Below are 26,963 nucleotides of genomic sequence, written 5' to 3' on the forward strand. Positions count from 1 at the left end.
AATAGAACTAGATCTCAAGATCACTGAACCCCATTTCCAAGGGGCTGCAGAGTTAACTTAATCTTAATAAGACTTAAGATGCAACTTCTTCACTTCAGTCTACAGGTTCCTCGGAAATGGAGTTAGTGATTAGTTTAAAGGGGCCTGGGTTGTGAGCCACAGCTGATAACACACCATCAAAACAACAACAACAGCCCAGGCTGGGACCGAACTCCTGCCCACGTCATATCGTCAGGCCATTTGGTGTGTGGAGTTCAGGTTGTCAGTCTCACTATAACTCTCACGATAACTCTCAGCCACTGAGGGAGGCTCCCATGCCAGTCTGGGCCCATCACTGGCTGTTAGTAAATGGCCTGGATCTCCCGCAGCTCCTGGTGCTCCTTTGATCGTACATTTTCGCACTGTTTCATCCTGTTAGCGTCCTTTGTGTAGGCGCGGTTGGCTGAGAGACACAGGAGGAAGTTGACCTGCAAGAGAGTGTGGGAAACTTGGAGCCACATCAGAACTACAGGCAGTCCCAGCTGTATATGTGTGTGTGAGTGTGTGTGTATGAGAGTGTGTGTGTATATGAGAGTGTGGTGTGAGTGTGTGTGTGTGCCTATATTTTTTTCATGCTGAACAAGAACAACACATGACATTTACACAGTGTCTTTCACATTGAGAGGATGTCTCAAGGTGCTGGAGAGTCAGGGATTTGGACTCAAGTTGTGGTTGGGATCAGGAGAGGGGGAGAGCAGGGAAGTTGGGGTAGGAGGGTGACCAAAAGCATGATTGAAGAGGAGGGATCCCCCCCGACCTCAGGAAGGACACTTCATGCCAGTTTGCCTGTCAGAATGTGGGAAGTCAGCCCACCTCTCCGATCTGATAGGATCATTGACATATACACACACGGCTGTGTTCCCACTAACATACATACACACATGGCTGTGCTCCCACTAACATACAGACACACACAGCTGTGCTCCCAACTATTCATTCAACACAAGGTAGAATATAAAATACATAGAATTTTTTTTAAACACAGAAATTCTATACATAATTTAGTTTATTCCCATTTAACATGTGAAAACCTAAATTTTTGTCACTAATTGCCATGAGACTGCATACTGACACTATACCAGTTATGATGAACCTTTATCTAAAACACTGGTTAGGCCTCAGCTCGAGACTGTGTTCAGTTCTGGGCCCCACATTTTAGGAAGGATGTCAAGGCATTGGAGAGGGTACAAAGGAGATTGACCAGGATGGTACCAGGAATGAGGGACTTCAGTTATCAGGAGGTAGAGGAACTGGGATTATTCTCCTTGGAGCAGAGATTAAGAGGAGATTAAACTTCTTAATAGAAGTTTTGAAAATTATAAGGGGATTCGATAGGGTGAACAAGAAGAAATTATTTCCACTGGCGGGTGGGTCGGTAACCCAGGGACACTGATTTAATATAGTTGTTAAAAGAAAGAGGGGAGGTGAGAAATTTTTTCACACAGTGAGTTGTTGGGATCTGGAATGCATTGTCTGACAGGGTGGTAGGAAGTCGATTCGATAACAACTTTTAAGAGAACTAGATAATTATTTGGGGACGACAAGTTTGCAGAGTATGGGGAGAGCGGGGGAGTGGGGTTGATTTGGGTAACTCATTTCAAAGAGCCGGTACAGATACAATGGGCCAAATGGCCTCCTTCTGTGCAGTATAATTCTATGATTCTATGACAGATACATCCACACACTCTCTGTGTGATATTAACATTTCGCCCACAAATGTAAGTCAATTAACTTTACGGTATATTCTGTGAAGTGCTTTGATAAGTCTAGAAGATATGAAAAGCGCTACATCAAATGGAAGAATTATTAACCTACACACATGCTCTGTGTGACATTAACACATTCTGTGTGTGACACTAACACATAACTCTCTGTGATGTAACACACACACAGTCTCCATGACAGTAACACACACAGTCTCTGTGACAGTAACACACACAGTCTCCATGACAGTAACACACACAGTCTTTGTGACAGTAACACACACAGTCTCTGTGACAGTAACACACACAGTCTCTGTGACAGTAACACACACAGTCTCCATGACAGTAACACACACAGTCTCCATGACAGTAACACACACAGTCTCTGTGACAGTAACACACACAGTCTCCATGACAGTAACACACACAGTCTTTGTGACAGTAACACACACAACTCTCGTGTGTGACACTAAAACAAACACTCATGCGACCACAACAACAAATGGCATTTACATAGCGCCTTTCATATCAAGAGGACATCCCAAGGCGTTGGCCAGTCAGGTATTTGGACCTAAGCTGGGGCTTGTGATCAGGAGGGGTGGAGGCCTGGTGGGTGGGGGTAGGTGCAGTTGAACAGGAGGGTCTTGAGACGCGTCTTGAAGGAGGAAAAGGGAGGGAGCGAGCGAGCGAGACGAAGGGACCAGAGTGACAGCTAAAGATGGAAACAGGCAATCTTTTTTTTGAAAATAAGACACAAGTTTCTAAAACTGAGAGAACTTTTTTTTTCACAAATGAACAGCTTTGTCTCCAATTAAAGGTTCTCTCTGTGACACTCGTGCAAATATCTTCCCTGGTCACACTGACTGCCGAGGGGGTCAGACAGAGACATCTGAGGTATCAGTGTGGAGTGAGGGTGTCAGCACCAATGTGCAGGTACACCTCAACATTACTAACTGTATGTCTCTGTAAATACACGAGTTTCTAAGCAGTTTTCAAAGGGAAACCACTGAACATATCACTGGGCTTGAAAATGCGGACGAGCATTTTGAATGCTATACTCTGAGGGATGGGGAGCCAGTGGAGCCGGGCGAGGGTGGGGGTGATGGGGTCACAGAGCCTGGTGTGGGAGAGGTCACGAGTTGCAGAGTTCTAGATAACTCTTTGAAACGAGTTACCCAAATCAACCCCACTCCCCCGCGCTCTCCCCATACTCCGCAAACTTGTCTGCCCCAAATAATTATCTGCTTCTCTCTTAAAAGTTGTTATCGAATTGGCTTCCCGCAGCCTTTCAGGCAATGCATTCCAGATCCCAACAACTTGCTGTGTGAAAAAATTTCTCCTCACCTCCCGTTTCTTTTAACAACTACATTAAATCAGTGTCCCTGGGTTACCAACCCACCCACCAGTGGAAATAATTTCTTCTTAAAGCTCTGGGGACTGAGTGCACGACCGACATTGTGTAAAACCAAAACCGTTTCAGTGGACATTCCAAAGCTTTGTTTATAGATCACATGCATTGTGAGATTAGTCAGAATGTTAACATTTACATCCATATCCAAAACAGGTTAGACAATATTTAAGCGTTTTAAAATATTACATAGTTAACCGTGTGTGTGTGACTATAGAGTGTAACTCGGCTCCCGACACCAGCAGGTAAATGATGACCAAATGATGGTGACTTGGTGACTTGCTGTGATGCAGTGCAGTTACTGGGCTCAGCGGGTGACCAGGAGCCTCAGGGAATGTTCTGGAATGGTTGTGAGATAGAGAGTTACACACAGAGGGAGAGACACGCAGTGTGACATGCAGTCCATGCTTTGACAGGTTAGAATTTTGTGCAGCAATCTTCTCGACTCAAGAACTTCAGAACGGCATAGTTATAGGTTGTGGCCATCATGTAGGTGAGCTGGCAGCGAGGTGGGGGGAGAAGGAAGGAAAAAACAAAGTTACAAACCTTGTTAAAGTTCAAGAAACCCAAGTGTCATCACTTAATGTCATTTAAACATGCCCCACCCCAACCCCAAGTGCGTCCTCCACCTTATAATGAGGCCCAGATTCTTCACATCACTTTCTGCTTCCACCCACCACTGCTCCAATTACACGGCACAGAATCCTTCCCTCCCCGTCTGCAAAACCGTCCTCCACCCCACCCTCCCGTCAATCCTTCAGATACCCTTCCCCTGTCACTACTCTGCATACCCACACCCTGGTTCAGGTCTACAAAACAAGAACCTGTATCAAAATGGCCTCCACTGCTTGTTCCTCAGGTCACAGCTGGTGTCACATTGATGCTGACTCTCAGCTTCCTGAGATCATCATTGTTTAATCATCTTTCTGTGTTGGGTTTGTAAAGTTAGGCTTGTGAGCAGGAGCTCAGTCTTACTCTTTCTCACTCACTCTCACACTGACGAGGGCAGATTTGCTCCAGAAACTGTTTAAAGAAATGTTTGAAATGATCCATGTGTCCAGTCTAGAATCCTGCAATGTAAGAAGCTGTGACATCCTCCCTGACACCAGCAGTGCTGCCTGACTTCATCCCAGGCCTAACTCACTGTCAAATCAACTGCACCAATATCAGCCTCTCCCCAAAAACTAACAGCACTTTCATCACTGCTTCAATTCTGCTCCTGCAAAACACACAGGTGCAAACACACACACACAGGCACACACACACATGGGCGCATATATAAACATAGGTGCGTACGCGCACACAGGAGTACAACAAGAAGCTCCCACATGTTCGTGCGCGAATGCACATGGGCATGCACGCACACACATACGGGCACACACACAGACATGCACACACAGTCGTGAGCATACACACACACAGGCAAACCCGCGCATACAGGCGCACAGGCACACAGACACACACAGGTGGACACAGGTACACACAGGAACACGCACACACAGGAAAATACACACAGACACACACATTCAGGAACTCACACACGCCCCCCCCCCCCCCCCCCACTTTAGTTGTTACTCACCAGAGCGATTACGGTGGCTGCAGCACCAGCCAGTGTCACAATGAACAGATGATACGTCAGGTTAAACTGCACAAAAACAGAAATAAAGGCAAGATTGAAAAACACCACTATCCTTCCCACTGAGGGACAGCATTACTCACACATGGAACAGAACAACTTGTATCAAAATGTTGACCACTTGATTAAATCCTGTTGAAACCAGGATAGCTCCATAAAATACAATGATTTCCATCAGCATTCACCCCCCCCCCCCCCCCCCCCACCCTGCAGAGAGGAACACTGACCTCTGGTGCAATGTGATTAATTGCTCATTTATCTAAAAATACACTTTGCAGAGCAGCAAACTGAGATGTTATGATAGATGAGGCAAGCTGTTGTAACTCCTGGCTGTTTATGGGATGTTACTGGTTGCAAATTGGCTAAAAGATACAGTCATTACCTGTTACAGTAAATCCTGTGAAGCTCAATGAGATGTCATCCTGATAGGAAAGACACTTTTCAAATGAACGATTATTTCGGAAAAACAGCACAGCGACTAACTGTGTCCCTGTTACAGTGGCTGTTTAACAATCAAACACGTGGCACATTTGCAGACCATACAACAACCCCCAACTCTTAAACTAACACTTAACTTGTACTAGCACTTAACTTATACTAACAACACAAACTAGACGAGGAGATTTTTGCCCACAAATATACAGTCAATTCACTTTACAGTCTATTCTGCGAAGCGCTTTGAGATGTCGAGAAGACGTGAAAAGCGCTATAAAGTACAAGGATTCTTCTTATTATTATTATGAAAGAAGTCTTGGGAATGAAACAATTCTCAGCTCTTTTTTTTCACAGCCGCGTGTCTGAAACCCATCGCCTGCATCCCACCTACACATGGAAATCCCTGGAGACTTTTCTTTTCAACCGTGTGTTTGGTCATCTTCCTCCCCCTCCCCCAGCTCCTCCCCCCAAGGCTTGGGGACCCCAGAGTGCGCGTTGTGGTAACTGCTGCAGTCTAACCAGCTCAACCAGCTCTGTCCTCAGTCCCTCCTCTTCACCCTCTACATGCTCCCCCTTGGTGACATCATCCGCAGACATGGGGTAAATTTCCACATGTATGCGGATGACACACAACTCTCCCTCTCTGCCTCCACCCTCAACTCCAGAACTACTGGCGTTCTGACTGACTGCCTGTCCAAAACCTGTTTGAACTGTTCTTTCTCTCCCAATCCGCGCCATAACCGACACTGCCTACCACCACCTCTGCAACATTGCCAGACTCCGCCACTGCCTCACCCCTCAGGCTGCCCTCGTTACATCAAGGCTCGATTACGGAAACTCCCTCCTCATCGGCCTTCCCAACTCTTCCCTTCACAAGCTGCAGATCATCCAAAACTCTGCAGCTCGTGTACTCTCACACACCAGGCTCCGCGACCCCATCACCCCCACCCTCACCCGACCCCACTGGCTCCCCATCCCCCAGAGGATCGAGTTCAAGATCCTCATCCTCACTTTTAAGGCCATCCATGGCATTGCCCCCTCCAACCTCTCTGACCTGCTGACTCCCTACCAACCTGCCCGCTCCCTCCGTTCAGTGGGCTCCGGCTGCTCCATGTCTCCCGCCCGACCCACCCTACCATTGGTGGCCGGGCTTTCAGCCTCTCTGCCCCCACACTGTGGAACTCCATCCCATGGTCCCTTCGCCTCGCTTCCTCCCCTCGCCTCCTTCAAGGTCGGTCTCAAGATCCTTCTCTTCGATCGTGCCTTTGGTTTCCCTCCCAACTCTCTGCCTTCCCTCACCCCCACACCACCTCTCCCCCATGTTCGGGCCCTGACAACTGACTGTTCAGTGCTTTGGGATGTCCTCCCGACGTAAAAGGCTCTCTATAAATATAATTTTGTTGTTGTTGTAAACCCACATAGCTTGCCATTGACATCACTGTCTGGTTGCTTTCCCACTGCTTGTCCAGCTAGGACCACTCTACCTGTAAATTAGGGATTTGGCTGCAGGATTAAGAGCAGCTGAGTGGGAGGATTCCCTGCCCCAGTGACTGGTCGGCCCTTTGAGGTCCTGCATCTAATACTCTCTGGGATTCGGTACACAGAATACTCTTCCTTTGGGGAGAGAGTGCGCACTCCATTCCAGACACGCGAATTGTCATGTAAGGGTGGTGTAGTATGTGACGTACAGTCTGATCTTAAGCACGATGATGAGTTTCCATATTCAGACTGACTACATCTAAGGGCTGGTTTATAAGGACCTTTCAGTCAGAATTCAGAAAAACATTCATCCATAGTTGGACTACATTCAACCTCACGTCTACAGATAAATTGGAAATGTCAACCAACTACACCAAACTGCTCAAATCCACCACCTGAAAACCACAATAAGCAAAGTGTTTGTTAACCAGAGGGTTGTTACGGTCTGGAATGCATTGCCTGAAGGGATGGAGGAATCAAATTCGATAATAGCCTTCAAAAGGGAATTAAATAAGAACTAAAAAAAGGAAAAATGTGCAGGGCAATGGGGTAGTGGGGGAGTGGGGCTAGTTGGTAGCTCTATCAAAGAGCCGACACAGGCAAAATGGACTGAATTGCCTCCTTCTGCGCTGTAATATTCTATTATTCTATGATCTGTTCCCGCTTGAGGAGCAGCCTGTCAATCAACACATCTTAGCTAAATAATAATAATAATCCTTGAATTTGATCCTTTCCTGATCACGTCTTCGAGACGTCTCACAGCTGTTCAGAGAATATACTGTAAAGGGAATTGACTGTATATTTTGCGGGTGAAACAAGCTGACCAGAAGTCACTTTACCAAGTCGAGAAGAGGCAAGTTATAGTGCTTGTCAAACCATAAACTGTGGGCCTTGCCCCCGCTGATACTGTGGGCAAATATAGCACCTACCTCTGAGGAGTTACACACAGCAGCTAATGTCAGCCCACACACCTTGCCAGGGCTGGCCGTCCAGGGCAGGATGCCTGTAACGTAGGTAAACACACTGCAGCTAACACAGGTACACACACACACACACACACACACATAAACACCCACACACACTGCAGCTAACACAGGTATACACACACACTGCAGCTAACACAGGTATATACACACACACACACACACATAAACACCCACACACACTGCAGCTAACACAGGTACACACACACACACTGCAGCTAACACAGGTACACACACACACACACACATAAACACCCACACATACTGCAGCTAACACAGGTACACACACACACACACTGCAGCTAACACAGGTACACACACACACACACACATAAACACCCACACACACTCCAGCTCACACAGGTACACACACATACACACAAACACCCACACACACTGCAGCTCACACAGGTACACACACATACACACATAAACACCCCCACACACTGCAGCTAACACAGGTACACACACACACACATAAACACCCACAAACACTGCAGCTAACACAGGTGTACACACACACACACATAAACACCCACACACACTGCAGCTAACACAGGTGTACACACACACACACATAAACACCCACACACACTGCAGCTAACACAGGTGTACACACACACACTGCAGCTAACACAGGTACACACACACATACATAAACACCCATATACACTGCAGCTAACACAGTTACACACACACATAAACACCCACACACACTGTAGCTAACACAGGTACACACACACATAAACACCCACACACACTGTAGCTAACACAGGTACACACACACATAAACACCCACACACACTGTAGCTAACACAGGTACACACAAACATAAACACCCACACACACTGTAGCTAACACAGGTACACACACACATAAACACCCACACACACTGTAGCTAACACAGGTACACACACACATAAACACCCACACACACTGTAGCTAACACAGGTATACACACACCCACACACACACTGTAGCTAACACAGGTATACACACACCCACACACACACTGTAGCTAACACAGGTACACACACACACTGTAGCTAACACAGGTATACACACACACACACATAAACACCCACACACACTGCAGCTAACACAGGTACACACACACACACACACTGCAGTGAACACAGATTTCAATCGATCACACATCAGTATATTTCAGGAGACAGGAGATGTTGGGATACACACATAAGTGCACGCACGCACATGAACGCAACCCACATACCCGCGCACACCCATACACGTACACACACACACGCACACACACTCAAGCGCCGAGGAGAGGTGGCTGCGTACCGTACTGCCTGGCATCCACACACACCAGGTCCGTGGCATTATCTGGGTTCTCCCTCATCATGTGGCAAGTGGCCCAGATGTTATAGTAAACATAGACTGGTACAGCGGAGGCCGCACAGACCCCCATCCAGATCACCCCCAGCACGTAGGTCAGCAATATAAACTGTAACAAGCGGACAGGCAAAACAGTAATGTCAGAGACATAAGGATACAGATATAACATAACAACAACTTGTAGCACCCTCACGCAGGCAGTGTCCCGGAGCGCTTGACAGTGACAGACAGGACTCCGTGCCGGGGGGAGGGAGAGGTAACCATAGGCACAGTCGAATAGGACGGTCTTCAGGCATGACTTTGAGATAGGGAAGGAGGGGAAAGACAGGGATAGAGGAAGAGTGTTCCAGAATTTCAGGGCGTAGTGGCTGAAAGCGCGGCCACCCATCAATGGGCACGAGGGACCCGCAGGAGGCCGGAGCCAGTTGAGCGAAGGCAGGTAGTGGGTTGGAGAGTAAGCAGATATACAATATATACATTAGATTAGAGAAGTACATACACACCATAGAGAGACACACACACACACACACACAACACAAACCCAATACACAGACAGATATACACACACACACACACGAGAACAGCAACTTGTATTTCTACAGCACATTCACATGGGGCAGCATCTCAGAGTACTTATCCCAGGGTGAGCGAGTGGGGTTCGGAGACACACACTCACACAGGAGCAGAGCTCACCAAGGCGCTGACACACTTGCCGCACGCGGTGCTCCTGAACTCTCCGTACATCTCCTTAACGGCACTGGTGGTGTAGAAGCCCTCTGCCAGCAGCAGCACCCCGTACAGGAAGAAGAAGGAAGCGGTTCCATAAATAACATACTGGAAAATCTGGATCCTGGGAACAACCACAGCAACATTAAACCAGCTATAGAGAGGTCACTGTTAATACCAGACTATATAGAGGTGTCACGTTACTATCAGACTGTATAGATGTCAACAACAACAACTTGCGCTCTCCACGCAGGGTACCATTTCAGAGCAGAGCCTGACTCTGAGTCGGGGGGCTGGTGGGAGGTGACCTCAAGCACGGGAGAAAAAGGAAGGTTTTCAGCCGAAACTTGGAAAAAAAGGGAGGGGGCAAGGCGGAGGGATTGAGGAGACTGTTCCAGTGTTTCGGGGTGTAGTGGCTGAATGCGCCACCTCCAATGGTGGGGCGGAGAGTGCGAGGGACAAGCAGGAGGCCGGTGTCAGTCGAGCAGAGGCACTGGGTGCCACATTGGGGAGTGAGGAAATTGGAGAGGTCGGAAGGTGCCAGAGAGTTAATGGATTTGAACATGAGAGTCAGGATCTTGAAGTCAATCCGTTTGGTGATGGGGAGCCAGTGGAGCCTGGGCCAGAACTGGTGAGATGTGGGTTCGGAGTTTGGTCCGAGTCGGCAGAGTTCTGAATGAGGTGATCTTGTGAATGGTGGAGACGGGGAGACCGGAGAGGAGTGCGTTTGAGAAACGAGTTGGGAGTTGACAAACACATGCACAAGGGTTTCAGTTAAGGTACGGTCGGAGGCGGTCAATGACGGGAGCCAAGGAGTACGGCTTCCATTTTGTCCACATTCAGCTGCAGAAAGTTTTCCCTCATCCAGGCCCTGGTGTCTGCCAGACAAGCTGATAGAACATCAGGGGGACCTGGAGTTGGTACTGGAGGAGACAAAGTAGATTTGTATGTCAGTCGCATATATGTGGGAGTTTACCCAGTGTCTGCGGATGACATCACCCAGAGAGAGCATATAGATAAGGAAAAGAAGAGGTCAAGGATGGAGCCCTGGGGTACCTCGCAGATGATAGGGCGGGGACAAGGAAGAAACCATTTGCTGAGATGAAGTGGAGTTGGTTAAGTACGACTCAAATCATGCAAGTGAGGTCCCACTAAAGTGGGTGACGGAGGAGAGGTGTTGGAGGAGGATGGCCTGGTCGGCTGTGTTGAACATGGCAGAGAGATCGAGGAGGCAGAGGTAGCCTTGGGCACAGAGAGTGCGGACGTTATTTTTTGACTTTGATGAGCACTGTCTCTGTGCTCTGGGCAAGGCGAAAACTGTTAATATCAGACTATACAACAACAACTTGGATGTATATAGCGCCCTCCTCGCCGGATGGTGTCTCAGAGCGCTTCACAGTAATGGATCCCGGGGCCAAGCCAGGGGGAGGAGCCAGGGGGAGGGGGAGGAGCTGGGGGGAGGGGGAGGAGCCAGGGGAGGGTGGGGGGAAGGTGACTAAAGGTGCGGTCGAAGAGAAAGGTCTTCAGCTGAGACCTGAAAATAGGAAGAGAGGGGGTGAGGGGAAGGGAGTGAGGAAGGCAGTTCCAGAGCCTCGGGGCACAGTGGCTGAAGGCACGGCCGCCGAGGGTGGAGCGGAGGACTCGGGGGACGAGGAGGAGGCCAGAGCCGGAGGAACGAAGGCAACACGAACTGTTTTGAGGAGAGAGGAGGTCAGAGAGGTCGGGGGGTGCAGAGGAGAGCAGGGACTTGAATGCAAGGGTGAGGATCTTGAAGTGGATCCTCTCTGGGACAGGAGCGAGTGCAGTCTGGCCAGGACTGGGGGGATCGGGGAGCAGAGTTTGGTGTGGGTGAGAATGCGGGCGGATCTGGATTTTATGGATGGTAGTGGATGGGAGACCGGCGAGGAGGGCGTTTGAATAGCCCAGACGAGAAGTGACAAAGGCATGGACTAGGGTTTCAGCGGCTTTCGGAGAGAGGTATTGGCGGAGATATAGAGGTGTCAGTGTTAATATCAGGCTATATAGAGGTGTCACCGTTAATATCAGACCATATAGAGGTTCTCACTGTTAATATCAGACTATATAGAGTAGGGGTGGGCAATTATTTTAGCTGGTGAGCCACTTCACCAGTTTTGGTAAGCTTCACGGGCCACAAACTTAATATAGATGCAAATGCTTAATAATAACTCAAAATCAAATCTTACACACACATGCATAAAATAAAGTCTATATAATTGACATTCATTAAAATTAAGTTAAATAAAAACAACTCATTTATTTATTTGATATTTATTCACATATTGATGAGAATGTGAGAAGCTCACTCAATGGGAAGAATGAAAGCACTGATGTGCATTAACCAGACAATTCAAGTCAGGCATCGTCTCCTTTGTTGCAATGCGGAGAACTGCTGCAAGGTGGTCATCAGTCATCACAGATCTAGGTTTTGATTTATTGAATTTCATCACAGAAAATGTCTCCTCGCATATGTACGTTGATCCAAACAGCACAAGCATCCTCCGGGCATGAGCCTTTATTTTTGGAAAGGTATATTCATTAAGAGAAGAATAAAAACTGGGAAGCGGCACTGATTTGAATTGCTCCTCAAGCAATGGATCACATTGCAGGGCAAGTCAATAAGCTTGAGTTGGAGGTCAAATGGGGCTTTGTCAACATCAAATGAAAAGGTGAAGAGACCAAAGGCAAGTCATTTTCGATCAAATTGAAATCCTGGAATTGGCGAGCAAATTCAGCCTGTAAGTCAAATAGTGACGAAGTATACTTTTTAAAGGTTTGATCGCAAACAGTAATCTGCGATAAAATAAATAATTTCAAATCATGCACAAAGGCATGCATTGCAGTTTTGAATTCAGTTCATTCATGGCCCATGATATCAGCGGGAAATGCGAAATCAGAGAGCCAATTCGCATTATTCAGCTGTAGAAAATCCGAATCCTTTTGTTTCATGCCTCAAAATAAATCAATCTCTTTTTTCAGTTCCCACACTCTTTTCAAGAGCTTTCCTAAACTAAGCCATCTTACACTCATGTGATTCAGAACATCCATGTGCTCAGATTCCAATTCCTCAAGCAGAGTTACACACTGCCTGTGGTTTAATCCTCTTGTTTGAACATAGTTGACCACTTTCGTAACTGTGTCCATGACATGGCTTAGTTTTAGAACACTCTTACAGAGGACCTCTTGGTGGATAATGCAGTGTAGAAAAACAATATTCTGTTCTGGATTTGTTTCTTTGACTTGATCTTGAATTCTTTTCAGTAACCCAACATTTTTGCCTGTCGATTTGAGCTTCCATCAGTGGTCACATTCACCAATTTTTTCCACTCCACTCCTAATTTTAAGATACACTTATTTACTGCCTCCAAATAGTCTTCTCTAGTTGTCGTATCTTTCATTACCTGCATTGATGTTGATTCTTCTGTGAGCTCAAAATAATAATAATCTTTGTATTTGATACAGCGCTTTTCACGTCTTCTAAATGTCTCAAAGCGCTGCACAGAATAGACTGTAAAGTGAATTAACTCTATAGTTGTGGGTGAATGTGGCAGCCAATTGCGCACAGCAGTGTCCCACAAACAATCGTGGATTGAAATGACCAATTTATCATTTTTTTTCTTGAGTGATATGTGGAGTAAGGAAACTTGCTCAAAGTTTCACCCTCCTGTAAATCGAAACCAGATCTTTTGCTTGCAAAGCAAGTGCTCTAAACAATGAGCTACAGGACTCCACATGTTTGTTGATACATTGAATAAAAATTATCAACTGGGCTATGTCTTTGACATACAACTCTCATCGAGTGCCAGTGAAAAACATGCAAAATTGCTCACTTTATTTGGTAACTGCAGATAAATGTTCTCAGAGATAGCCTCAACACATCTCACAATAGTTGGCCTTGACAAGCTAATGTTCTCAAACTGTTTTTTCTTGTCTGGGCATAAAATTGAATCAGAGTCAACCATATATTCCTTTATAAATTCTCCTTCAGAGAACGGTTTGCTGTTCTTGGTGATTTTTGTGTGCAATTACGTAACTCTCTCTTGTAATCTCATCCAGGAACGCAAATTGTTTTGTGAAAATGCTTTGCTCTTGTTGCATTCGGACAACCATCTCATCAGCTTTCTTTCCTTTGTCTTCGGCAGAAATGTTCTTATATTTAAGCATGTTTGCTCTCAAAATGGCAATTCAAATTGTAGTCTTTGAGCACTGTCACACTTTCTTTGTAAATTAAGCACAGCTTTTCCACCCACACTGGTAAAAAAATATTTAGAAGTCCATTCTTTGTTGAATATTTGGTCTTCAGCGTCTACTCTCTGCTTCTTTGATAAACTTATTTCTAATTAACATCCTCTTCAGTGAAAGGTGTTGCCGCGGTTGCCGCGCGTTTCAAAATTTGCTGATCCGTATATTTCTGACGTCAGCCTCATTCAACACTTAAGGGGAGCTGCGCACAACTGAGCTGTGTGATTGGCTGATGTTCCCGGTCTGATTCAAATGTGAAATTTGTGCGACTTTCTGGGACTGAATGAACTATAATTTTTTCTATTGCTAGACACAATGACGGGCTAGATAGAATCATTTGGCAGTCGGATATGGCTCGTGGGCCATCTTTTTCCCACCCCTGATATAATATCAGACTATATAGAGGTGTCACTGATAATATCAGGTTGTATAGAGGTATCACCATTAATATCAGACTATATAGAGGTATGACCATTAATATCAGACTATATAGCACCATTAATATCAGATTATATAGAAGTATCACCATTAATATCAGACTATATAGAAGTATCACCATTAATATCAGACTATATAGAGGTATCACCATTAATATCAGACTATATAGAGGTATCACCATAAATATCAGACTATATAGAGGTGTCACTGTTAATATCAGACTATATAGAGGTGTTAGTGTTAATATCAGACGATATAGAGGTGTCACTGTTAATATCAGACGATATAGAGGTGTCAGTGTTAATATCAGACTATATAGAGGTGTCAGTGTTAATATCAGACGATATAGAGGTGTCACTGTTAATATCAGACGATATAGAGGTGTCACTGTTAATATCAGACTATATAGAGGTGTCACTGTTAATATCAGACTATATAGAGGTGTCAGTTTTAATATCAGACTATATAGAGGTGTCAGTGTTAATATCAGACGATATAGAGGTGTCACTGTTAATATCAGACGATATAGAGGTGTCACTGTTAATATCAGACTATATAGAGGTGTCAGTTTTAATATCAGACTATATAGAGGTGTCAGTTTTAATATCAGACTATACAGAGGTGTCAGTGTTAATATCAGACTATATAGAGGTGTCAGTGTTAATATCAGACTATATAGAGGTGTCACTGTTAATATCAGACTATATAGAGGTGTCAGTTTTAATATCAGACTATATAGAGGTGTCAGTGTGAGCTGATGGTGAGCTGAGCGCCAGGCTGAACACTGAGCTGGAGACCTACACGTTGGCCAACAGAGCGTAGTCGGTGAAATCCCTGGAGAAGTAGGTCTCGATGAGTGTCTCAGTGCCGGTCAACGCCTCATGTCCACAGCCACAGAACAGCGCCACCCCAGAGAAACAGAGCAGCGTGGCGATCAGTGAGGCGAAGGGCACCCCACCCCAGCACTTAACACAGCACTGAAAGCAGCCTGTGGGACAAAGCACACAGCAGGCAATCAGCACTGAGGTAACACAGCAACTCTCCTCCAATATTCACCCATGACTTTGACAATGATCAAGCTCATCCTCGCCCGGCTACACTGGCTCCTCAATCCCTCACCTTCAAAGCCATCCACGGTCTCACCCCCACCCGACCGTTACCCAATTAATTCGAGAGAATATTGTGGCCCACACCACTTTGAACATATATTATAATGAGAATTATCCTTGTATTTGATGTAGCTCACCTGAATCCCTGAACCTCACATCACTGGGTGTACCTCAGGTGGCGCCAGAGGTTTGCTGTTTGCTGTGGAGAAGTTGCCCTTTACCAAAAATTCAAGTTATTTAAATATATGGATGAATTGTTTCAAACCTGGTTTGAACGCACAGAGTACAGCGGGTTTGGAAATGGTACCTCAGAAACATTTTCACTTGGTGCGCAAATATTAATAGTAATAAAAATCCTTGCATTCAATGCAACGTATTATTATCATCTACGACAGCTAAAAACGCTTCACAGGATTTCTAACACATCACCGTGCTTAAGAGTATTCAAACCAGACAGAGTTCCACACATGTAAATTCCTATCTGTTATCCATTTCAGAGGACTTCATGCTGTGAAGTGTAGTGACTGCATATTTGTAGGTGAATATGGCGGCAATATGGCTGTGCTGTTGTACACAGCAATATTCCACAAACAGCCATGACGTGAATGACCAATTATACTTTCTTTTGGTCAATGCTACTCTACATGAGAGTATCTGAGTATAATGTCCCAACTTGGGGGCTTGGGGACATTCTGACTCAGAGGTGAGACTACTTGTCTGGTAAGCTTTCCCGCTGTTTGTCCAGCTATCTAACCTTAACCCTACCCGTTAGGTAGGATTCCCTGCCCCCAGTGACTGGTCTACCCTTCCAAGTCCTGCCAATGAGCCGGGCAAACTGCGTGTCATAAGCAGAGCTCTAGAATACTGGGAACCCATCTATAGCTCAGGAACCAGACAGCGAGGATTGGCTCGATTCCAACATTCCATTAAGAAGCAAATTAGTTCTTGGCAAGTCCCGGGTTAGGGCCGCACATGTTTTTCTGAAAACCTTGGAACCAGTCCAGTTCCATTCATCTCCCCCCAAGGAGCCTGGACACTGAGCTCATAGTCCTGATGTGGGCTTGAACCCACAAACTTTGACTGAGAGGTGAGATTGTGAATGGCTGAGACCTGAATAGTAAATCCAGGCAGCAGCGCAAGCACAGATGAGTTGCAATGTTGTCAGGATCAGAGAGCGCGGCTGCCCGCTGGCTGTGCTGTTATTTGTTTTGCTCAGCCGGGTGTCTAACATCATCTGCTTAAGAGCCTCCAAACCAAGCTGAGAATTCCATGTATCCCACCTACACATGGAAATCCCAGAGATAGATTGTTGGGGTGGAATGTGCCCACTCTCTCTCTCTGGAGGGACACATCGTGCTTACCTAATTCCGGAAAATATTAGACGCAGGTTGGCAAGAGCCAGGGCTTGGGGTAACTGCTGGAGTCTAGCCAGCTAAAACCCCATAGCTTGCTATTGAGAGCATTGTCCAATAAGCTTTCCCACTGCTTCTCCAGCTGGGACCACTTTGGTTAAGGCTTTGGCTGCAGGGTTAACAGGAGCTGAGTGGGATGACTCCCTGCCACCAGCGACTGGTCTGCCCTTTCAAGTCCTACCGATGAGCCAGGAATACTGTGGCTGGAACCAGGCTACCAAGACCGCTACAGAGGGCTGGCTTGATTCCAATATTCCATTACCAGGCATGTCACCTTGGAGCCAGTTCATTTACAAGGAGACCCCGCTTACTGTTGGGCTGGATGTCGTCTGGGCTGCGCTGTTCGGCTGAGTCATCTGGGGTTGCGCTCTGGGGCTGCACTGTTAGTCTGTGTGTCTGGGCTGTGTGTCTGGGCTGTGCTGTTAGACTGTGTGTCTGGGCTGTGCTGTTAGACTGTGTGTCTGGGCTATGTGTCTGGGCTGTGCTGTTAGACTGTGTGTCTGGGCTATGTGTCTGGGCTGTGCTGTTAGACTGTGTGTCTGGGCTATGTGTCTGGGCTGTGCTGTTAGACTGTGTGTCTGGGCTATGTGTCTGGGCTGTGCTGTTAGACTGTGTGTCTGGGCTATGTGTCTGGGCTGTGCTGTTAGACTGTGTCTGGGCTATGTGTCTGAGCTGTGCTGTTAGACTGTGTGTCTGGGCTATGTGTCTGGGCTGTGCTGTTAGACTGTGTGTCTGGGCTGTGCTGTTAGACTGTGTGTCTGGGCTATGTGTCTGGGCTGTGCTGTTAGACTGTGTGTCTGGGCTATGTGTCTGGGCTGTGCTGTTAGACTGTGTGTCTGGGCTATGTGTCTGGGCTGTGCTGTTAGACTGTGTGTCTGGGCTATGTGTCTGGGCTGTGCTGTTAGACTGTGTGTCTGGGCTATGTGTCTGGGCTGTGCTGTTAGACTGTGTGTCTGGGCTATGTGTCTGGGCTGTGCTGTTAGACTGTGTGTCTGGGCTATGTGTCTGGGCTGTGCTGTTAGACTGTGTGTCTGGGCTGTGCTGTTAGACTGTGTGTCTGGGCTGTGCTGTTAGACTGTGTGTCTGGGCTATGTGTCTGGGCTGTGCTGTTAGACTGTGTGTCTGGGCTATGTGTCTGGGCTGTGCTGTTAGACTGTGTGTCTGGGCTATGTGTCTGGGCTGTGCTGTTAGACTGTGTGTCTGGGCTATGTGTCTGGGCTGTGCTGTTAGACTGTGTGTCTGGGCTATGTGTCTGGGCTGTGCTGTTAGACTGTGTGTCTGGGCTATGTGTCTGGGCTGTGCTGTTAGACTGTGTGTCTGGGCTATGTGTCTGGGCTGTGCTGTTAGACTGTGTGTCTGGGCTATGTGTCTGGCTGTGCTGTTAGACTGTGTGTCTGGGCTATGTGTCTGGGCTGTGCTGTTAGACTGTGTGTCTGGGCTATGTGTCTGGGCTGTGCTGTTAGACTGTGTGTCTGGGCTATGTGTCTGGGCTGTGCTGTTAGACTGTGTGTCTGGGCTATGTGTCTGGGCTGTGCTGTTAGACTGTGTGTCTGGGCTATGTGTCTGGGCTGTGCTGTTAGACTGTGTGTCTGGGCTATGTGTCTGGGCTGTGCTGTTAGACTGTGTGTCTGGGCTATGTGTCTGGGCTGTGCTGTTAGACTGTGTGTCTGGGCTATGTGTCTGAGCTGTGCTGTTAGACTGTGTGTCTGGGCTATGTGTCTGGGCTGTGCTGTTAGACTGTGTGTCTGGGCTTGTGTCTGTTAGACTGTGTGTCTGGGCTGTGCTGTTAGTCTGTGTGTCTGGGCTATGTGTCTGGGCTGTGCTGTTAGACTGTGTGTCTGGGCTATGTGTCTGGGCTGTGCTGTTAGACTGTGTGTCTGGGCTATGTGTCTGGGCTGTGCTGTTAGACTGTGTGTCTGGGCTGTGCTGTTAGACTGTGTGTCTGGGCTATGTGTCTGGCTGTGCTGTTAGACTGTGTGTCTGGGCTATGTGTCTGGGCTGTGCTGTTAGACTGTGTGTCTGGGCTATGTGTCTGGGCTGTGCTGTTAGACTGTGTGTCTGGGCTATGTGTCTGGGCTGTGCTGTTAGACTGTGTCTGGGCTATGTGTCTGAGCTGTGCTGTTAGACTGTGTGTCTGGGCTATGTGTCTGGGCTGTGCTGTTAGACTGTGTGTCTGGGCTGTGCTGTTAGACTGTGTGTCTGGGCTGTGCTGTTAGACTGTGTGTCTGGGCTATGTGTCTGGGCTGTGCTGTTAGACTGTGTGTCTGGGCTATGTGTCTGGGCTGTGCTGTTAGACTGTGTGTCTGGGCTATGTGTCTGGGCTGTGCTGTTAGACTGTGTGTCTGGGCTATGTGTCTGGGCTGTGCTGTTAGACTGTGTGTCTGGGCTATGTGTCTGGGCTGTGCTGTTAGACTGTGTGTCTGGGCTATGTGTCTGGGCTGTGCTGTTAGACTGTGTCTGGGCTATGTGTCTGGGCTGTGCTGTTAGACTGTGTGTCTGGGCTGTGCTGTTAGACTGTGTGTCTGGGCTATGTGTCTGGCTGTGCTGTTAGACTGTGTGTCTGGGCTATGTGTCTGAGCTGTGCTGTTAGACTGTGTGTCTGGGCTATGTGTCTGGGCTGTGCTGTTAGACTGTGTGTCTGGGCTGTGCTGTTAGACTGTGTGTCTGGGGGCTGTGCTGTTAGACTGTGTGTCTGGGCTATGTGTCTGGGCTGTGCTGTTAGACTGTGTGTCTGGGCTATGTGTCTGGGCTGTGCTGTTAGACTGTGTGTCTGGGCTATGTGTCTGGGCTGTGCTGTTAGACTGTGTGTCTGGGCTATGTGTCTGGGCTGTGCTGTTAGACTGTGTGTCTGGGCTGTGCTGTTAGACTGTGTGTCTGGGCTATGTGTCTGGGCTGTGCTGTTAGACTGTGTGTCTGGGCTATGTGTCTGGGCTGTGCTGTTAGACTGTGTCTGGGCTATGTGTCTGAGCTGTGCTGTTAGACTGTGTGTCTGGGCTATGTGTCTGGGCTGTGCTGTTAGACTGTGTGTCTGGGCTATGTGTCTGGGCTGTGCTGTTAGACTGTGTGTCTGGGCTATGTGTCTGGGCTGTGCTGTTAGACTGTGTGTCTGGGCTGTGCTGTTAGACTGTGTCTGGGCTATGTGTCTGGGCTGTGCTGTTAGACTGTGTGTCTGGGCTATGTGTCTGGGCTGTGCTGTTAAGACTGTGTGTCTGGGCTGTGCTGTTAGACTGTGTGTCTGGGCTATGTGTCTGGGCTGTGCTGTTAGACTGTGTGTCTGGGCTATGTGTCTGGGCTGTGCTGTTAGACTGTGTGTCTGGGCTATGTGTCTGGGCTGTGCTGTTAGACTGTGTGTCTGGGCTATGTGTCTGGGCTGTGCTGTTAGACTGTGTGTCTGGGCTGTGCTGTTAGACTGTGTGTCTGGGCTACGTGTCTGGGCTGTGCTGTTAGACTGTGTGTCTGGGCTATGTGTCTGGGCTGTGCTGTTAGACTGTGTGTCTGGGCTATGTGTCTGGGCTGTGCTGTTAAGACTGTGTGTCTGGGCTGTGCTGTTAGACTGTGTGTCTGGGCTACGTGTCTGGGCTGTGCTGTTAGACTGTGTGATGGAGCTCAGTTCTGTAGCTCGTGAGAGACGCAAATCAGCAGGTGGGACCGAGTGGAAACAAACGAGGATGGAAATGAGCGTCTGAGAATCAAAGAGCTAATTGTGCAGCTCAGTGATCCCCTGTGAGGGGCTGAGCTGTGAAGCTGAGCCCTGGGCAAACCTGCTCCCAGCACCATCTCCAGCATTTCACATCAGTACAAACAGACTGATCCACAGACCGCGCTGCACTTCTGGATGAGACATTAAACAGACCCACACAGTGAGGTTAGATTTTAACACACACACACACACACACACACACACAGAGTCACAACACTTTACAGTAAATCCTGTGAAGCACTTTGAGTGGTGGAAGCCAATTCGATAACAACTTTTAAGAGAAGTGGATCATTATTTGGGGAGGACAAGTTTGCAGGGCTATGGGGAGAGAGCGGGGGAGTGGGGTTGATCAGGGCTATGGGGAGAGAGCGGGGGAGTGGGGTTGATCAGGGCTATGGGGAGAGAGCGGGGGAGTGGGGTTGATCAGGGCTATGGGGAGAGAGGGGGAGATTTGGGTTGATCAGGGCTATGGGGAGAGAGCGGGGGATTGGGGTTGATCAGGGCTATGGGGAGAGAGCGGGGTTGATCAGGGCTATGGGGAGAAAGTGGGGGAGTGGGGTTGATCAGAGCTATGGGGAGAGCGCAGGGGAGTGGGGTTGATCAGGGCTATGTGGAGAGCGCGGGGGAGTGAATTGGAAGCTCTTTTCAAAGAGCAGCACAGACACGATGGGCTGAATGGCCTCCTTCTGCGCTGTATTCTACGATTCTATGAACTCCCTCACAAACTGTGCTCACTGAGTAACTTTCAGGTATAAATCCCTCCAGTCTGGTCCCCACGCCCTCCCTCACCCTCAGCGGGTGCTATGCAACCCCGGCCAATTCCCCTCACCAACCCCAGCGCAGCTCTGGCCTCTCTGCCCCTCAGGGAGCAGTGGCTTGGTTGGGGATGTCCCCCTGGTGGGAGTGGGGGTGGGGGAGGTTAAACAGGGCCTCACGGACCCTCCTTTTCGTCGTATATATTAATGACCTAATGACCTGGATTCACAGACACTCTGTGAGGTATCTACAGTTACAAGTGACATCAGGTTGTGAGCCAGAGGAGACAGCAAAGGTCCGACAGTGGAGGCTGGGCAATGGGGGTAAAAAGCTGGGAGAGGAACAATGAACTTTGCTGCCGAGTGGCTGAGACAAAGTGAAGCTCTGTCAAACAGCACAAACAATGTGCCGGGAGGGAAGCCACTGACAAAGGCTCCATTCAGCATCGCCCAGCCTCCGGCTCCACCAACTCCGTGCCAGGCAGCGAGAGCGCGAGGAGGGGTTGAGGACAGTGTCCCGTGCTCTCTGCTCAGCTCACACCCTCCCCCATCAGCCCCTATCCCCCAGCCTGACACGGCTGCAAATCACAGTTATAATAATAATCCTTTGCACTTGGTATAGTGCCTTATCATATCTGACGTCTTTGAGACGCCTCAAAGCGCTTCACAGGATATACTGTAATATATAGTGACTGTATATTTGTGGGCAAAATGCGGCAGCCAATTGTTTGTGGGACAGCAGCGTCCTACAAACAGTTGTGGATAAAGTGGACAATATTTTTTTCTTTTTCGACAATCAACCTGTTCCTACTTACTGCTGGGCAACCAGAGGTGTGTGTGTGGAGTAAGCAAATTTGCTGAACGTTTTGCCCTGCCCGCCGGGAGTCAGGGCTGTGCAAAATCATCCATGTCCCCACCTATGCCCCCTCCCCCACTCGCTCTCTTCCTCCCACAGCTTCAGGCGAGTGTTATCGAATTGTCACCTGAAGCTTCAGCAGACGAAGGGTTAATCAGCGCTCAGAGACAGAAAATACAATCCTTTGTTTCTTTTTACAAAAAATCATTACAAGTGGTTCATTCAGTGTCCATCTATCAGCGCAGCTCAGCCCCCTACATTGTCAGCGTGACCCCCACCCACTGCCAGAGCCCCCGCTGCCCCCCCCACACTCTCAGTGTGACACAGGGAAAGCACACACAGTGTGAGGCTGGAGATGGACAGAGCCCCCACACTGTGGCAGTGACCAGTGTGACTCCACTGTAACCTGCCAATAACGGGAATGGTCGGGGGAGGTGGGGCTAAGTTGTCCACGTGATTAGAAACCTTCAGCTCTCATGTCACCAACTCGGAGCAACCCCCCCCCCCCACCTGACTTTTGCCCCCATCACAGCATCGGTCAGTGTCCTGGCCTTAGCCCTGCCCGGCAACTTTAACCCTTTACAGCACTAACCTGGCCTCGTGTCCCCCTGTACCTGAAGCATTGACCTGGGTTTGACTATTGCTCTGAGGCGTCGTCACTTAGAGAAGCAACAGCTTAATACAGAAATCTTTGTATTTGGGGAAACACGTTTCACGTCAAAGCTCTTCACAGGATTCACTGTAAAAAGTGTAGTGATTGTTTAATTTTGTGGTCAAATGTGGCAGCCTATTAGTACGCATCGGCGTCCCACAAACAGCCATGGAGTGAGCAACTAATTTTATTTGGGGGACTGTTGGCCAGGAAACCCAGAGGCAAACTCCCTTCTCCCTTCAAGTAGTGTCGCGGGATATTTAACATCCCTAGAATACAATGAGCTCCCAATTGCAAGATTGTTGAACAATTTACGCTTCTACAGCGCCCATTACACAGAGCTATTCACAGAGAGTGTGTGGGGGAGGGGGTCTCAAGGTGGAGGTTATTAAGATACAGACCCCCACTATCTCCTCCCCCTCACCCTGACCATATTCCCTGCCAAAGCCTCGCTGAAGGCCAGCGACACAGCGTTGAAGGAATGACTGTCAAACTCCTTCAGGAAATGTAGACGCTGGAGTCTCAGTGTCAGGGGGACATTCCAGACATTAAATATATAACAAACCAAATATTCAAACTATGTGACAGCAAATTCTTGACCCAAACTGCAAATCTCAGATAAGAGAAGACAGACTGTAAAGTCATTATTCTCTCCCGGCACGAGGCAACCGCGGAGATTAGACACAGCTCAGAACACACTGTCCCCAACAAACAATATACACCGTCAGCAGAAAATCACACGCCCTGAGTGGGGGGGAAACCAGAGAGAGAGCAGGGGGAGAGAGTGAGAGAGAAGGACAGAGACAGAGAGAGAGAACTCTTCCCACGTAGGAGTGAGCCTGTGATGTGTGGCACCTGTGCGGCTACTTGTTTAAGTGCAGACTTAAATCCCCATTACCCTGTGTGGTGTATCAGCCTGGCTCAGTCTCTGAATTGGGGGTTCATGCCCCGCATTAAGGCCTGAAAACCTTCCTTTTCGACCATATAAGTCACCTCCTCCCCCACGGTTCAGAGTCAGAGCACTGTTAAGCGCTCCGAGACGCTACCCTGCATGGAGGGCGCTATATAAGTGCAAGTTGTTATCTCAATCACGTTTAGGCTGATTCTCTTGTGCTGCAACCTTCACTGAGACACTAAACCCAGCTTCCTGTTCAGGTGGGCATTAAAAACAGAAGGGAGTTTCTCTCTCCCTCTCTCTCAGCACCAACAAACCCCAAAGAAACTCGCTTGTTGCATGACTGTTTGAGGGATATTGCTGTACACAAATTGAATGCCACTTTTGACAAAAAAATAATCACTATACTTTACTGTGAAGCTACGAGGCGACACCTCAGATGAAGACAGTGACATCAAATACCAGGATTATTGGTATCATCACCCCCCCTCCACATCCACCCCCCCCACCCCGCACCCCCAGGGGAGTTTATTCCTCATCACTCTCGGGGAACACTCAGCAGGTCAGGCAGCATCTATGGAGAAGACATGGACCAGCCCTTGGCATCTCTGCCTCCAGCTCCCACTGAGTTGGGTTAGAGAGAGAGAGAACCGGGGAGAGAGAGAACCGGGGAGAGAGAGAACCGGGGAGAGAGAGCGCGAGAAGCAGAAAGAGAAGAATTTTATTGTGGTGGCTATGGGGAGAGCGCGGGGGAGTGGGATTGATTTGGAAGCTCTTTTTAAAAGAGCCGACACAGACACGATGGGACGAACAGCCTCCTTCTGTGTTGGACAATTCCATAATTCTATGAATTACATTATTGTCATTATCTTCTTATATTTAATTATATTTATTAATATCTAGTTCTCTCTCTCTCTCTCTCTCCCTGCTTCTCTCTCTCCCCTTCTCTCTCCCTGGTTCCCTGTCTCCCCCCACCCCCCTCAGGGGGAGCTGGAGGTAGGGTGACCATGGTCTGGTCCAAGCGTTGCTCCCGCATTCTCTCCTAATATAGTCACAGCAGAGACACAGAGGGAGAGACAGACATCGACAAGAGACACACACACAGAGACAGGGAGAGAGACACACACAGACACACAGACAGGGAGAGAGACACACACACACACAGAGACAGGGAGAGAGACACACACACACACAGACAGGGAGACATACACACACAGACAGGGAGAGAGACACACACAGACAGGGAGAGAGACACACACACACACACAGACAGGGAGAGAGACACACACACACAGACAGGGAGAGAGACACACACACACACACAGACAGGGAGAGAGAGACATACACACAGAGACAGGGAGAGAGACACACACACACACAGACAGGGAGAGAGACACACACACACACAGAGACAGGGAGACACACACACAGAGACAGGGAGACACACACACAGAGACAGGGAGACACACACACACAGGGAGACACACACACACAGGGAGACACACACACACAGGGAGACACACACACACAGGGAGACACACACACACAGGGAGACACACACACAGAGACAGGGAGAGAGACACACACACACAGAGACAGGGAGACACACACACACAGACAGGGAGAGAGACACACACACACAGACAGGGAGACACACACACACACTCAGACAGGGAGAGAGACACACACACAGACAGGGAGAGAGACACACACACACACACAGAGACAGGGAGAGAGACACACACACACACACACAGACAGGGAGAGAGACACACACACACACAGACAGGGAGAGAGACACACACACACACAGACAGGGAGAGAGAGACACACACACACACTCAGACAGGGAGAGAGAGACACACACACACACTCAGACAGGGAGAGAGAGACACACACACACACTCAGACAGGGAGAGAGACACACACACACAGAGACAGGGAGACACACACACACAGACAGGGAGAGAGACACACACACACACAGAGACAAGGAGAGAGACACACACACACACAGACAGGGAGACACACACACACAGACAGGGAGAGACACACACACACAGAGACAGGGAGACACACACACACAGACAGGGAGAGACACACACACACACAGAGACAGGGAGACACACACACAGAGACAGGGAGACACACACACACACAGACAGGGAGACACACACACACAGACAGGGAGACACACACACACAGACAGGGAGACACACACACACAGACAGGGAGACACACACACACACAGACAGGGAGAGAGACACACACACACAGACAGGGAGACACACACACACAGACAGGGAGACACACACACACAGACAGGGAGACACACACACACAGACAGAGAAAGAGTGAGAGTTACACACCGAGGGAGAGAGAGAGACACACACACATAACACAGAGAAAAACAGCTTCACCTGTGCCCCACTTTACAGCCACAAACGCACACACAGCGCAGCACAGCCCCGCGAGGGAAGAAAAAAAAACTTTTAAAAAAAACAGAAAACCCCATCAAAACAATGCAAAACCAACAAACCCCCTCCAACAACCCCCAAACCCCCAAACCCCAACCCCAACACACAATAATTCTCCGCCACAACAGCTGCCACAATCTGCTCATTAAACACTGCCCACTTTCCACCTCCAATAACCTGAGCCCAAACTTTGGGCAAAAAAACTTTCTGGGCTAAGACTTGTTGTTGTTGTTGGTTGTTGTTGGAATCGATCGATTAAAGATTTATTTTCACATGAAACGAGAGCCTCGACACACTCACCCATCACTGACACCACTCTGTCCCGATCCTGGCATCACTGAGAGCAGTCAACGCTCTTAAAGCCACAGTCCCACCCTCCCGGGTGGGACTGTGGCTTTAAGAGCGTTGATTGCTCTCAGTGATGCTCATTTCCCTATATTTAGTAAGAAAATTATTCCTGGAGCGCCGTAGGGTTAGAGCGTACGCCTTGCCTCGCGAACACCAGGACCCGGGTTCGATTTCTCGGGCGGGGGCGAAACCTTAGCCTGGTTCGGGTACCCTTCGGCAGGTGTCAGATGGCCGGGCGGGTGAGAAAAATGGGAGGTGACCGTGTGTGACCGACGGGGGGAGTAAAAGGAGAG

At 48.5% G+C, this 26,963-nt stretch overlaps 1 protein-coding gene across 2 annotated transcripts; it reads right to left on the reverse strand.

Moving 5' to 3' along the window:
* Positions 1 to 3,224: 3,224 nt before the first annotated feature.
* On the reverse strand, positions 3,225 to 26,694 carry LOC103190085 (proteolipid protein DM alpha). 2 transcript variants are annotated; one of them, XM_007910735.2, is made up of 7 exons: positions 26,623 to 26,676; positions 15,268 to 15,454; positions 9,736 to 9,892; positions 8,989 to 9,151; positions 7,630 to 7,703; positions 4,730 to 4,795; positions 3,225 to 3,648 (listed from the first exon to the last, which is right to left on the reverse strand). In XM_007910735.2, exons 1-7 carry the CDS (start codon positions 26,624 to 26,626, stop codon positions 3,568 to 3,570), a joined length of 732 nt encoding a protein of 243 aa, XP_007908926.1. In that variant the 5' UTR covers positions 26,627 to 26,676; the 3' UTR covers positions 3,225 to 3,567. The 2 variants fall into 2 exon arrangements, with proteins under 2 accessions (XP_007908926.1, XP_042196592.1); XM_042340658.1 differs by lacking the exon at positions 15,268 to 15,454 and having other exon boundaries at positions 26,623 to 26,694.
* Positions 26,695 to 26,963: the final 269 nt, after the last annotated feature.

The sequence above is a fragment of the Callorhinchus milii genome, unplaced genomic scaffold (genome assembly GCF_018977255.1).
Source record: "Callorhinchus milii isolate IMCB2004 unplaced genomic scaffold, IMCB_Cmil_1.0 Scaffold15, whole genome shotgun sequence".
Lineage (NCBI taxonomy): Eukaryota > Metazoa > Chordata > Chondrichthyes > Chimaeriformes > Callorhinchidae > Callorhinchus > Callorhinchus milii.

Bases quoted from the DNA above. Each gene is read 5' to 3' on its own strand.
- LOC103190085 (XM_007910735.2), bottom strand. The intron at 9,893-15,267 runs GTAGGTCTCCAG...GGTTGTTCCCAG, and splicing joins TACGCTCTGTTGGCCAACGT to GATCCAGATTTTCCAGTATG. The intron at 4,796-7,629 runs GTAGGTGCTATA...GTTTTTGTGCAG, and splicing joins CTGTGTGTAACTCCTCAGAG to TTTAACCTGACGTATCATCT.